The sequence below is a fragment of the Panthera onca genome, chromosome B3 (assembly GCF_046562875.1).
Source record: "Panthera onca isolate mPanOnc1 chromosome B3, mPanOnc1 haplotype 2, whole genome shotgun sequence".
In the NCBI taxonomy this organism is placed as follows: domain Eukaryota; kingdom Metazoa; phylum Chordata; class Mammalia; order Carnivora; family Felidae; genus Panthera; species Panthera onca.
This window is the reverse complement of record NC_138344.1, coordinates 84,688,649-84,703,718: the sequence shown is the minus strand read 5'-3', so window position 1 is coordinate 84,703,718 and position 15,070 is coordinate 84,688,649. Positions and strand designations below refer to the sequence as shown.

At 38.0% G+C, this 15,070-nt stretch overlaps 1 protein-coding gene, 1 long non-coding RNA gene and 1 other non-coding gene across 4 annotated transcripts in view; all 3 read right to left on the bottom strand.

The window, feature by feature from the left end:
- Positions 1-383: 383 nt before the first annotated feature.
- On the bottom strand, positions 384-486 carry LOC132674642 (U6 spliceosomal RNA). The gene has a single exon (XR_009608571.1). It is a non-coding gene; the product is annotated as a U6 spliceosomal RNA (small nuclear RNA).
- Positions 487-5,827: 5,341 nt separating this feature from the next.
- Positions 5,828-11,538, bottom strand: LOC144616662 (uncharacterized). The gene is made up of 3 exons (XR_013556150.2): positions 10,310-11,538; positions 10,021-10,092; positions 5,828-7,479 (listed from the first exon to the last, which is right to left on the bottom strand). It is a non-coding gene; the product is annotated as an uncharacterized LOC144616662 (long non-coding RNA).
- Positions 11,539-12,118: 580 nt separating this feature from the next.
- The window catches only part of BRMS1L (BRMS1 like transcriptional repressor), a 29,993-nt gene continuing 27,041 nt past the window's right edge, over positions 12,119-15,070 (bottom strand). For both annotated transcript variants that reach the window (XM_060619534.3, XM_060619535.3), the window contains exon 10: positions 12,119-13,726. In XM_060619534.3, the coding sequence (XP_060475517.1) occupies positions 13,609-13,726 (118 nt within the window). In that variant the 3' untranslated portion in view covers positions 12,119-13,608. The remainder of the gene's footprint in view (positions 13,727-15,070) is intronic.

Genomic DNA, 15,070 nt, shown 5'->3' with positions numbered 1-15,070 from the left:
AAGAGATTAACAGCAATAATAAAAGAGAACAATTATAACAATCTACTGTAATTAAAGTTGTGTGAATGTGGTCTCTCTCTCAAAATATCAGACTGTACTCACTCTTATGACAATGATGATGATGATGTGAGACGACGAAATGCCTACATGATGAGATGAAGTGAGGGGATGATGTAGGTGCTGTGACACAGTGTTAGGAGACTACTGACCTCTGATGATATGCCGGAAGGAGGATCATCTGCTTCGTGACCACAGATAACAGAAACCACAGACAGCGAAACCATGAATAGGGGCGGACTACTACTGTGTTTTGTTTTCTCAGGTCTTGTAACATTTTAATATCTTTCGTCATTTCGAAATAGTAGATCACAGGATTTTTGTGTTTAAATATGGAATGCTTGCAAACGTGCATGCCATCCTTGAGCAGGGACCATGCTAATATCTTTATCATTCCAATTTTAGTATATATGCTGCCAAAGCAAGCACAATAGATGACAGTTCTGATCTGTATTGTGGGCATGTCTTTCTGGAATAGGAACAGTAGTGTACTTCTCTTTATCTTTTTATTATAATAACTTTGTATGGGAATTGGCCTTAATACTTTTTAGTTATTTAATTTATTTTGTTTATTCATTTTTGAGAGAGAGAGACAGAGCAGGAGCAGGGTAGAGAAAGAGACACAGAATCTGAAGCAGGCTCCAGGCTCTGAGCTGTCAGCACAGCCCCAATGTGGAGCTCGAACTCAAGCTGTAAGATCATGATCTGAGCTGAAGTTGGTGCTTAACCAACTGAATCACCCAGACACCCCTTAGTTATTTTTATATAAAAATGGCTTTTCTGGCCACCTACACTAAGCAAGTTACGGGAAACCTTCTCTAACATCACAGAGTTCTCTCTTTATTTGTTTTTGTGTGGGGCTCAATAAAACAGTGCCTTAAATTATGGAAAGAGCCCAAATGTCCACCAACTGATGAATGGATAAAGAAGATGTGGTATATACATACAATAGAATACTACTCAGCAATGAAAAAGAATGAAATCTTGCCATTTGCAACAACATGGATGGAGCTGGAGGGTATTATGCTAAGTGAAATCAGTCAGTCAGAGAAAGACAGATATCATATATTTTCACTCCTATGTGGAAGTTGAGAAATTTAACAGAAGACCAAGGGGGAAGGGAAAGAAAAAAATATATTAAGTTACAAAGAGGGAGGCAAACCATAAAAGACTTTTTTTTAGATCTTTTTTAATGTTTATTTATTCTTGATAGAGAAAGACAGAGTGCAAGTGGTGGAGGGGCAGAGAGAGAGGGAGGCACAGAATTTAAAGCAGGCTCCAGGATCTGAGCTGTCAGCACAGAGCCCAACGTGGGGCTTGAACCCATGAACCGCAGGATCATGACCTGAGCCTAAATTGGAAACTCAACCAACTGAGCCACCCAGGCGCCCTGTAAGGGACTTTTAAATACAGAGAACAACCTAAGGGTGGAAGGGGGGAAGGAGGGGGAAGAGGGGAAAATGGGTGATGGGCATTGAGGAGGGCACTTGTTGGGATGAGCACTAGGTGTCTTATGGAAGTGATGAATCACAGGAATCTACTCCTGAAGCCAAGACCACACCGTATCACTATATGTTAGCTAACTTGACAATAAATTATGTATATAAAAAAACAGATCTGAAAAAATAAACATGTGACAATTTTAAAAAATAATACGGTAGCTTGTTTTCTGAGCTTTTCTTCGTTCTATTGCCATACCCCACTTTAATCTACACCTTCTCTTTTCTTCATCTCTGTTGTCTCTATCCTGCTCAATTTTAATTCCATTTCTTCTTTGGAAGCATTTGACTATACTTAACCTTTTGTTCCTCCACAGACATTTCCAAATCAAGTCTGTCAGTTTCCTGGAAAAATCCATTAGAATTTATTTTCTATATTTCATTTGAGTATTTAAAAATTATATATATCTCAGGACTCCTGGATGGCTCAGTTGGTAGATGGAGCATGCATCTCTTGATCATAGGGTCCTGAGTTCAAGCCCCATATTGGGCGTGGAACTTACTTTAAAAAGAAAAAAAAAGGCAATAAATATTATATATGTATCTCTTTCATACATTAGAAGGGTAAATACTGTTTCAAGATAGTTTTGTTTTAGATGCATGTTTGTATATGTGTGTGTAAGTACACATGAATGTATTAGGATATGTAACCGTGTCAAAAAGTATGGAAACCACTGCCCTTGGTCATCCAGAAGGGTATTGCAGCACTGATTCCCCTTTGGGCTCCCTCTTTTCCATCTGGTGTTCATTTTCTTATTGACTATTTTAAAACTACCTTTTATCGGGGCTCCTGGGTGGCTCAGTCGGTTAAGCGTCCAACTTCGGCTCAGGTCATGATCTCGCGGTTTGTGGGTTCGAGCCTCGCGTCGGGCTCTGTGCTGACAGCTCAGAGCCTGGAGCCTGCTTCAGATTCTGTGTCTCCCTCTCTCTCTGCCCCTCCCCTGTTCATGCTCTGTCTCTGTCTCAAAAATAAATAAACATTAAAAAAAAAACAAAAAAACCTACCTTTTATTTCTGGGCTCCATACAGATCTCTAGGGGAGAACCACTGACAGTGGTGATGGAGTCTGAAAGGGGGCTGGGAGAAAAAAGCCAGGGAGTTTCCTGCCTCCCTCAAATTTCACACCACAGGACCATCTCTTACACATCTGCTCATGCAGTCAGCAGGGAACTGCTGCTGGATTTTTTAGCTAGCCTTCTCATCCCTTGCCACACGATCTACAGGTTTGTAAAATTAGACAGTAAATCATAAGAGACTAAAAAAATGTTAGAAATGTCTTCACTCTTAGGAAAACAGTTTGAAGACAGTCTAGGCTCCTGCTGGAATTCTAACAGATAAACCTCAAAGCGCCCTCTGCTGGCAGCCAGTATTAACCACCACCTGTCAACAATTACAAAATAATGCAGACTTCATTGGTACATATTTTTAAGATGGTGATCACACATAGGGATTTATTTATGGTTATTTATATTTACTACCATATTCTACAACTAAAAAATTGAATTAAAGCACCACAAGTTAAAATAGCTCTAACTCATACACAATCTACAATTTTGTTCTGTTTTGTTTTTACTACAAGTTTTCAAGTATTACAAACAAATCTAAACGATATTTGAAGATGAAATGGACTAGTCATTTATAATTGTTGAGAATAGTGCTTGCTGCAGCAGCATATATAATTGTTGGGAATAACTGTTACACTGTTTTGGACATTTTTATTATGAACAGGTGTAGTATTTCTGGAATAAGTATATGCTGTGTGTCGGTGCTTCTAACTTCATATTTTTCCCTGGTCAAAACAAATAAACTCATAACTATCCTCTTTCAGTCTTTATGTAAAATTTCTAACTGCCTAAGAGAGATTATCATAAGGAAGAATAAAGACAAATTCTTGGATTTATGAAAATTAAATTTGCATTTATCAAAATTAAGAGTAGTTTATTACTATAGTACAGCCTTAAAATAAAGTTAAATGAAATTATATGGAAGAATGAAATAACATCTTGAAAATTTAAACCATTCATTTTAGTACTTTCTAAACTGATAGTTATTCATATATTAGCATAGTCATAGGAAGATATTTAAAATACCAACATCAAACATCAAATATCTTGCTCAACAAAATTAACTACTTTTTTGTGTGTATTTACACAATGATATACACAGTACTTGCCTAACTTTTTCCTAGAAAGATTATAAAAATTTTATAGTTCCTCATTTTCAAATCTTGTGCCTATCTATGTACTGAGGTCACTAAAACCTCACTATAACTTTGGATATAACTCAATGCACTGGAGACAGTATTTATCCTCAAGAGAAGAAACTATGAAACAATCTAGTTCTAGATCTTTACACAAAGGATCAATAAAGTAATTTATTTCCCAATATGAATATTAATTAATTTGCTATTTACAAATCCTCTATATTAAATTATTAGTTAGGCCATTCCTGATTAATAAGTCTAGAGAGTCTATTGATTTAAGTAGATCATTGGGTAAAAACACAACTGTACAAAATTCTATTTTAAGAATGTTGAGGATAAAATTGGGAAAGTGTGGGGCAAAAGGTTACCAACAAGGTTATAAATTTCATAGGCAAATATAAACTGTTTAATGCCACATCCTTTCAGAGCACTTTGGCTTGTATTAAAGTTCTGATGTTTCCTTTTGTTTAATTACATACTTTGTTTCTATAGTAACTCTAAAGCATATAATCCGTTGCAACGTTCCTAAGCCTTTTACATGGTGATTCTTTTCAGTCAGTAAACAGTAATAACAATATAATCCTTGTTTAGATCTTCATCTTCTTCCTGAAGATCCCTTAATTAGTACACAGCAGAATTAAATGCAACTGCAGTCTCACTATGCAATTTTGAATAATTAGAAGAAAAAATACAAATTCTAAACCAAGTTCCTAAGTTTTCTAGGAATTTACTGCCACCTTCAGGTTTTAATCAAAATGCATTAGTATTACAGCTTTTACATTTTTAGGAGTCCCTGGTTAACGCAGTAGAAATATTAACATTATTTTCTGGTTTTGAAAGCAGAGCGCTCTCTAACTTAGATTGCAGTACAAATGTCTTTCATGAAACGTGCTTTCATTTTGTCTTGTCTTTTATGATTCTTCTATAACATGTAATTGAAAATCAAAGCCTACAGTTTGTTTTACCAGTCATTACAACTATAATTACACACTGGGAGCTCCCAGAAGACTATCCAAAATATACTTAAGGATCTTTAGGTTAAATCTAATGAAAAACCCTTCAACAAAAACAACAACAAAAAAAAAACTGTCTTAAATGTTCCATGTCTTTAGCCCTCTAGCTAAAGACCACCAGGAACATACCTGTAACTGAACAAGGTGGGCCTCTTGCTCATTGCAGTGAGAGAGAACACATATCAGAGGGAACTGTGGGTGTCTGAGAAAGAAGGTGTTTGAAAAAAGGACTTACAGGGGCGCCTGGGTGGTTCAGTCAGTTAAGCATCTGACTCTGGTTTCAGCTCAGGTCATGATGTCAGGAATCGGGAGTTCGAGCCCATGTTGGGCTCTGTGATGACAGCAGGGAGCCTGCTTGGGATTCTGTCTCTCTCCCTTGCTCTGTGCCCCCCCCCCCCTCAAAATAAACTTTAAAAAAAGGACTTAGAGAATTGTATCATATAAGGAGTTTTTAGTAGGGTTCAAAGAAGTGTCAGGAAGTGGGGGCAATTCTATGATTGTGTATCTTAATTAATCTTATTTATAAGACAGGAGGTATGAAACAAGGCCAAAGATGTAATTAATAAAGCAGCAGCAGTTGGTCATATTAGCAGTAGGGGGCAGGTTTAGTATTTTTGTTGTCTGCAGACTGGCCTTGTTTCTATAGTTAAACAAGATTATGAGAGGGAGAAGGTCTTGTGTTCTTTGTCTCACTTCATCACAGCCACAGAGTGGCCTTGTTTGATGTGGGTGCTTTATGAGATTGTTTCTAGTCAACAAGAGAACGCCGAGGCCCAGCAGCGAGGGCCAGGCAGTTCCTGGTTTCTTCCTTCTCACGTGTGCATTTGCGACTCTACCAATATCTTTCGTTTTTATTCCTTGAATTTGTGGTGAAATTACAAAAGTTCATTATCCTTTTTTTTTTTTTTTTTAATATATGAAATTTATTGTCAAATTGGTTTCCATACAACACCCAGTGCTCATCCCAAAATGTGCCTTCCTCAATACCCATCACCCACCCTCCCCTCCCTCCCACCCCCCCATCAACCCTCAGTTTGTTCTCAGTTTTTAACAGTCTCTTATGCTTTGGCTCCCTCCCACTCTAACCTCTTTTTTTTTTTTTTTCCTTCCCCTCCCCCATGGGTTTCTGTTAAGTTTCTCAGGATCCACATAAGAGTGAAAACATATGGTATCTGTCTTTCTCTGTATGGCTTATTTCACTTAGCATCACACTCTCCAGTTCCATCCACATTGCTACAAAGGGCCATATTTCGTTCTTTCTCATTGCCATGTAGTACTCCATTGTGTATATAAACCACAATTTCTTTATCCATTCATCAGTTGATGGACATTTAGGCTCTTTCCATAATTTGGCTATTGTTGAGAGTGCTGCTATAAACATTATCCTTTTTAAGATGAAAGTCAACAGAATATGAGCCCTAGTGTTTGTGATAAATGTTACAAGGGTCAGAAACCCAACTCAGGGGTTGTCAGGCATGTAGGAGGGGGAGCTCTCCTCTCTGCTCCCAGTCACGGCCCAAGCCCGAGGGAGCTCTTAAGGGAGCTCTCGGCACCAGTCATGGCCCAAGGCCGCTCTCTGAGCAGGAGTGCCAAGGCAGGGGGAGACCCAAGGAGACACTGCCATTCTGGCCACTCTGCCTGCAACATGCCTCCTGTTCCCTCACCTGGTTCTCTGGACTTTCCCTTTTTTCTACCTCCATTTTGAGCTTTAAAAGATTCTCTGAGATTCTGGCCCTCTATTGGTTCTGTTCCTGCCAAGTGAATAAACTAGGGCACAGCAGGACCTATTATTTACAGTAAAGGAATGGTGTGTGTATGCTGCTGCACTTCTCGTTTTCTTTTTTAATATAATATGTCGTGGTGATCATTCCAGATCAGCCCCCACAGATCTCCTTCATACTTTTTAATGACTGCATGGTATTCATGTTACGGAAACAACCATGTGCAATTCCACCGTATGGAACTGCTGAACAGTTAGATTTTCTCCTTTCCTTCCTTCTTTCTTCTCTCTTATCAAACAAGGCTGAGGTGAATCCTTTTGGACATATAGTTTTGACCCTGGGAGAGTATACTTGTAGCACAAATTTCAAGTAAAACTGCTTAGTCAACTGGTGGGGGATTTTATAGTTTATTAGGTATTGCTACATTTTCCTGCAAATAAATTGTACCAATTTACACTCCCACTAACAGTATACAAGGGTGCCTATTTCTCTTTATCAACAGAAACACAGATTCTGGTGATAATTTTCATCGTCATTCTTCTCCCTTCTCTTTTATTGCTGGTTTTCCTTCACGCTGCATAAGCCGTCCTTTCAAGCCCTTTTAGAAGTTTTTGCTCGCTTCATTGACTTTAGCTACCACTTGTGCTCTCACAATCCCAAATCTAAATCTCTGCCCTCACCCAAGTTATATATTGTTACCTGCTGGGCATTTCCATCTGGCCGTCACACCTTTTGAACTTAACACATAAAAAAGAAACACAAATATTATCTCTTCTTTGCATCCCTCCCGCAGTCCCAGCTGTACTCCTCTTGTGTTCCCACCCTTGATTCATGCAATGATCCACCCAAATTCAGACCTTAGGGATGCTGGGGTACGTGATTAAACTCATGGCCTTCAGGGCAAGACTAACTGCGAACTCTGCCACTTACCAGCTGTGTGACCACGGGCAATTTCTTAACCTTTGTGTGCCTCACAACGTCCTCATCTGAAAATGAAAATAATGACGCCTGATGTTTCATAGGGTTGTGAGGAAAACTCAATGAATTAATATATGCCATGAGCTTAAAACAGTGCCTATGACATGATAAATCCTACGTAAGGGCTATTTATATATTTCGACCCCTCATAGATTTTAACTCGGAAACATTTTCTAAAATCACCCTTTTCTCCTGTGCCACTGATGCTACCCTAATTCAAGCCTTTAGTATATTTACAAGGATGATTGTGATGGCCCAACTGGTCTCCTTGCTTCCTGCCCTTTTCTCGATAGCAAATGTTATATTTCTAGAACCCAGAACTGTTTGTTTTTGGTTTTGTTTTACACTCCCTGCTGGACCTCAATTCTTTTATCTGCAGAGCACTGCAGTTCCACTTTTTCCAAGAAAGGCTTTTCCCCCAACCATGTGGCTCCCACAGGAGCACCTGTTTCTCTCAGGCTCTGCCAGTCTTGGTCACAGTTGTTTCGGTGGGCATATAACTCAGGCTGCCCCAATTAGAACCCTTCGCTGGGATCTCTCAAGCTACAACGGTGGAAATAGAATCAGTTTCCCTCTCACATTGATACGGACCAGGAAGGCAACAAAGTTTGAGAACGACAGGCAATTAAGTTTCCTGAGCTGTGGAGAAAGATGACACAGAGAGCCGAAGACACGGAAGATGAGTAATTTCTTGGCATTTAACTTCCTGCTTCCAGCTGGCCCACAGCCCATCTGAACCCCGATCTTCCTCGTGTTACATGAGTCTTCTAATAAATTCCCCTTTGTCTATTTTTCTGAAGTTGGTTTCTGACCCTTGCAACATTTATCACAAACAACAGGGCTCATATTCTGTTGACTTTCATCTTAAAAAGGATAATGAACTTTTGTAATTTCACCACAAATTCAAGGAATAAAAACTAAAGATATTGGTAGAGTCGCAAATGCACACGTGAGAAGGAAGAAACCAGGAACTGCCTGGCCCTCGCTGCTGGGCCTCGGCGTTCTCCTGTTGACTAGAAACAATCTCATAAAGCACCCACATCAAACAAGGCCACTCTGTGGCTGTGATAAAGTGAGACAAAGAACACAAGAACCCCTGGGCATGAGAGGGTGCAACTCACATGGGTGTGTAGCAAAGACCCAGGCCAAGCTGACCCTGTGTAGTGGATACTGTTGTTATAAATACATATATAAAGTATAAAATATAGATTAACACTGTGGAGTGTTAATGAAAATGAAAAACTGCCATAGTCCGTGAGTAATTTAAACAGTGCCTGAAGTCTTTTTTTTTAAATCAGTTTTCCTTAATAAGTACAATTGCCCATGGATGTATTTAAACACAATGTACTAAAATCATAAACTTATCGTCAAGTGAGTGAAAGCACTTTACTGTTTCTGCCATTAACAATGCCATTTTCGGGGAGCCTGGGTGGCTCAGTCAGTTAAGCGTCCAACTTCAGCTCAGGTCATGATCTCGCGGTCCGTGGGTTTGAGCCCCGCGTCAGGCTCTGTGCTGACCGCTCAGAGCCTGGAGCCTGTTTCAGATTCTGTGTCTCCCTCTTTCTCTGACGCTCCCCTGTTCATGCTCTCTCTCTCTCTCTGTCTCAAAAATAAATGTTAAAAAAAAAATGCCATTTTCAAATTCTTTCAATAATAAATGAAATAGGATATTTCTTTTCACATCTCTCTAATATAAGCAGATGTCATTTAGCCTCAGCTGAAGGATCTGGTTTTCTAAGCAGTTTGACATAAATTGTAATCTGCTCTGGTAGAAATGAAATCGTCCATGTGGCCTGCTTCTGGACTAGTGTGCTGGCAAAGCCACCCACCTCAGACCCACATTAGACACAGAAAAATGGATAGGACAAGGAAAAGTAAACTCCAAAGACTGTTATTACATAACTTTTTCCCTTGACCTTACTTGAATATAAAATGTGTCTTTGAAGACAATACATTAGCTTCAAGTTTGGGAGCAAAGAAATTTTAGACTTACAAGTTGCTTTCTAGTGATGGATAGATAGATGCATGGGTAGATGAGTGGGTGTGTGGGTGGCAAGGGAAGGAGAAAGATAAACACACAGTTCTCAAAATGATTAGCAACTTGAGATAAAAGCAACTGTTTTGGAGCACTCCAAATACAAGTTCTGCCACAGTATATTGCCTCTCATAACTTGTGAAAAACCTCACGAGCAGAAATTTCTAATAATATAGGATAAAGAGTAAACATATTAGAATTCTTACGTTATGTTCATTTTGTTTGAAACACGAAAAAAATTAAATAACAATGCTCTGTTTATACATTAAACATAGTTCCTGATACATAGCAAGCATTAAAAATTAAATACTATATCACTGGCTGCCCATGTGTCAGGGTCTACTCTGGGAAAGCCTATGGTACAGAAAGAACTTAGAGCGGGAAAGTGGGCAAGACCTGCAGGGCCCATTAACAGAGGAGAGATCTTGGTTAGCAGGGCACCAGGAAAAAAAAAAGTCAAAAGTAAGATGATAGCAATATATCCAGCACAATACCAGAAATGGGGCAGCCTCACCAGGAAACCGGAGACTCTGAAGTTTCACCAAAACAAATCTTCTGATCACAAGGTGGCTTTACACAGATTTTCCTAGAAGGAAAGAATTGACTTGAGGAGTCAGGTCTCCTTCTCATTTATACTTCCCAATTTAAATGATTAAATTGTCACTTGGCTGCCCCTTCGATCCACTGTGGGTCAGTCAGCCTGACTTACCCAGAAAGCTGTCACGTTGGGGCATGTATCAGTTTGCCAGGGCTGCCGTAACAAGATACCGTAGACTTGGGTGGCTTAAACAACGCAAACTTACTTCCTCACAGAGCTGGATGTTAAAGTCCAGGATCAAGGTGTTGGCAGGTTTGGTTTCTTCTGAGGGCTCTCTCCTTGGCTGGCAGAGAGTTACCTTTCTCTATCCTCAGTCTCCCCTCTGTGCACATGTCTGATGTCCAAATTTCCTCTTCTTGTAAGGACATCAGTCAGATTGGATTAGGATCTACCCTGAAATGATCTCATTTTAACTGATCAACCTCTCTAAAGGACCCTATCTTCAAATACAGTCACATTCTGAGGTGCTGGGGGGTAATGCTTCAGCATATGAATTTGGTGGAGGGGGTGGAAGGAGGAAGGCACAATTCAGCTCATAACAGGATATATAAAGTTCAAGTTTCTGGGCCTGTGAAGTAAAGGGCAAGACTGGGCCGCAGTGACCCAATGGGGGAAACTGCCTCAGTTAATCCCACCTGACCTACCAGCCACAATTCCTGAGTTCATCCATAAAGACAATGTAAGGAACATAACGTTTTTCTCTAACCCCATTCTAACCTTTCATGTGCTTTTTAAAAATATTTTAGATTTCCTAATCTTTAGCAATTAAAATAGTTTATATTCCAATTTGGCACGAGACTACATAAATCCTAACTAGTATATTCATCCTGCATCCACTTTTCTTACCTTATAAATTCATTTTAGTTCAGTTTTAGTGTACTGAACTTATTCGGTCCACAAACCAAATCTTGGAAATAACAGCTGACATCCTTGTTCTTCTTTTTGAACAATTATCAGTGAGGTGTACACGTTCTTGGAGTGGTGTTTGAGTTCTGATAGCAATAGGTAATATGTGTATCCGAACAACTTTCACATGAGGAAGGCTGCAATGAGAAGTATCAGTGCTCCGGCAACCAATCAGAGGAGTGTGCTATTAATATTTGTTAATCATTATTAATAATGCATTGGATTAGTGATGGTTGGACTTTTTTTAAGTGGCAAATGGCAGAAAGGGGTGGGCTGAACATGAAATACTAGGAGCGGTGGCAGGAAAGGCCCATAAATTGATCCTAAGACAAAGGCTGATCATAAACAATAACAGCAGCAGCAACTGATAAATTGTACTTCACAGATTCTAACAATCCTCCTAAACTAAATCCTCCTAGACTTTTTGACCAGACTCTAATGGCAAACTGCCAATAATAAAACACATTTTATAGTACTTTAATTACAGATGAACATACGCTTACCTGAATCAATGTCAATATTTCAGTTGTTACATGATACAGTATTAGGCTGTATATGTTTTGAAAGTAAATGCACTAAATCATAGTTTTTGAAATAATGATTTTCTATTTAGAATTTCAGAACATATACAGTACATGTTTATTAACCTATAACATATATGCATTTAAAAAATTTTTTTAATGTTTATTTACTTCTGAGAGAGAGAGAGAGAGAGAGACAGAGCACGAGCATGAGCAGGGAAGGGGCAGAGACAGATGGAGACACAGAATTCAAAGCAGGCTCCAGGCTCCAATCTGTGAGCACAAAGCCTGATGCAGGGCTTGAACTCACAAGCCATGAGATCATGACCTGAGCTGAAGTCGGATGCTTAACCAACTGAGCCACCCAGGCGCCCCATATATGCATATTTTTAAAATAAGTATTACTTGGCCATCTTGAATATCTATACCCCAACAGAGGTTGAATTGTGGTTTAGGGAAGCAGAAACATCAGTTCAACACTCCAGTTCTCTGTATTTGTTCATGTAAATTGGCCCAAATCATTCTTAGAGATGGACAGGTTGTAACTCATAAAGAACTCATGCACCCATAATTCAAGACACTACAAATGACACTCAAACACATCTTTTTATTATATACTAAATTTAAAAATACAAATCTTATTAAAAATGCTTATGAAACATTGTATACATAAGTACTGTCAAATACTATTGGATTATGACATTATGTACATTTGCTAAGGTTAATTAGAAACAGAACAAAGTACATAACTTTCCTGATAACGAATTTCAGAAGTCAAATATTTTAACATTTGGCAACTGTGAAGTAGTGATCTGCACAGGAAGATGTTTGCAGAGGTAAAATAGTAAGAAAACAAACGGAATAATGCAGATATTCCTGCCCTAAGTGTTAATAAGTAGCTCTCTTCCTCATCCTCTTCAGTCTCATTGTAACAGAAATTAAAGTGCACAAGACCACCAGGAATACTTGATTTGGTTGTACCCTAACATATACTACAGCCAACTGTGCTGCCATATTGAGGGCTTCAATTCTTTGTACTGTTCCTGAGGTTTTAGAAGCTAATTTTGAATGTGGCTAAGGGAAGAGAGGTCAATACTTTCTAAATTGCACCAAGTGGCCTTAAAGTGTAGAAACACCAAAGATAAAAATATTAATTTGGGAATAGATTCAAGAAAATTATCCCTGTCTACTTTGCCCTAGGAATAAAATTAAGATAAGAACCTAGTTTTACCTCTGGAAAATGCTTACTAAAAATCTGTTTCAAAAGATCAGACATGTACAGCAAGCACCACAATACTGTCGGTTACTATTCACCACTTATATACCACATCATAAATACCAGGCACAAACACCTGCCCTCTAAAGGTTCACGAGAAATATAGGTAGAAGCATGTTATTACTTGACACTAATTTTACTAATTAACATTAAGTGTAATTTGTAAAAATAGGTCACCACCATACAATCAAGGAAGAGGAGAAGGAAAGCTGCTAGTCTACAAAAGTGCTCCCTTTAGCTTTCAGACCCAATAGCTTAATGTTGGGTAAAACAAGATTGTAAAGTAAGGCCATCAGTTCTAAATTAGCTGATGATGCCATATATACATACTCACGTATATATGTTTAAATTTCAATTCTGATTTAACACTAATGTACTAGTACAAACCATTTATAGGAAACATTTTATGAGGCTTATTTACAAACACAATGAGTGACAAAGATACAGAAAATCAAAGAAACTGCAGACAAATATAGCCACTTAGCAACATAGTTCACTAAAGATAAGACAGATTTGCATAATATTTTTAAAAAACAAAGAAAAAAGTTTAGTAAGAAACCCCTACCATATACACCTATTGGTCATTGGACCTAAAAGGCAAATAAATGTAATGATCATGATTAAGTTTTTATTACTGTCTCATTGACATATCAATATGAGGTCTACTCAGAGTACTACCTACAAATACAGTCTCTCATGATTTGATGAGAATATTAAGTTATTGAATACATTTTTAACTCCCATGGCACATCACACTTGATAACACTAATAAGGTAGCTTTAGATAACACTTAAATCATGATTATGAATGTTTAATTGAATATTTTCCTTTCTGTAGCTGTGAAATGTAAAGCTTAGATTTGCTTCCATCAGGCCTCTTAAACCAAACTTCATCATGGTTAATTGTTGTAATTACAGCACTAAAAAAGGGGGGGAGAAAAGGAAGGAATGAATGAATCGCAATATGCTGCCTCCACTCATTTTAGAGTAACTAGTTATAAAACCAAAATAACTGGACTGTAAGAGTAGATTCAGGTATATAATTATCATTTACCACAATGCTGCTGCATTATCAGCAGGGCATGCTGTCAAAAACATCACATTCAGCAATCTCTTTTCTTCCCTTGATAGAATTGGTCATGTTTACTATTAGACTATTAAATGCACATCATTCCTACTACATCCCTAGCCCCCCATCACCTCCCCAAGAAAACACAGTGGAACTAAGAACACTAAATATATAGTATTACACCTCCAGTTCAGATCAGCCCTGGCTGTAGGATATCTTTCAAATACCAAACCCTAATTCCCAGTATTTCCCAGTATCAAACCATCTGTGGTACTTTTATGGGTTCTTTTTTGACACTACTTATCCAGTATGTAGAAATAGTTTTAAAAACAGATTTGTATTTAACCCTCTTATACTATTTCATCTCTTTTTAAATCACATTTATGCTAAGCAGTAAGGAGAATGCCTTAAAAGTAGTAAGATAAAGCAAAGAATCTAGGGGCATCACATATAACCTAGTAATTAGCTCAATGGGCTTCTCTGAGAAAAGTTACTATACACAATGCTCCTAGGATCCTAAAATTTTAAAGATGAAATTACAATTCAAGTAAAACCACATTTGGAAAATGAGTATTCTTCACTAAATACAAACACTTCATTTACCATTCATAGCTAGAAAAATACACCTTCTTACTGTAGAAGGCTACCACTCTGAGAATTAAATCCTAAACTACTGAAGGAACAGAAACAATAATTAGCATTAATAGTTTCCAAATGAGTGACAAAATTTAGATAAACCAGATAAAACTTAGAAGGCTATAGGGGCACCCGGCTGGCTCAGTCAGTGGAGTGTGTAACTCTTGATCTTAGGGTTGTGGGACTGAGCCCCACACTGGCTGTAGAGATTATTTTAAAAAAATAAAGTCTTAAAAAAAACAACTTAGAAGCCTATATAGATAATTATATAAACCTTACTTAAGCCAGACTGAGTTTTTTAAAAGGCAGCTTTTAGTTTTCAAGTTGTATTGTAATTACTGTTACTCTTAAGGTTTTCATGAATTTTCCATTACTTTCCTACTCTAACTGATACACATTCTTGGTGTCCAAAATACTGTAACACCCAAAAAAAAAAGTTAAGGATTAATATGCCCACCAAAAACTTGTAATGGTCTGATTTAAAGATCATAATATTAAAACCGTGACAATTCATCTATTATAATAACTAACAGATAGGACCACTTACCTGACTAAATAA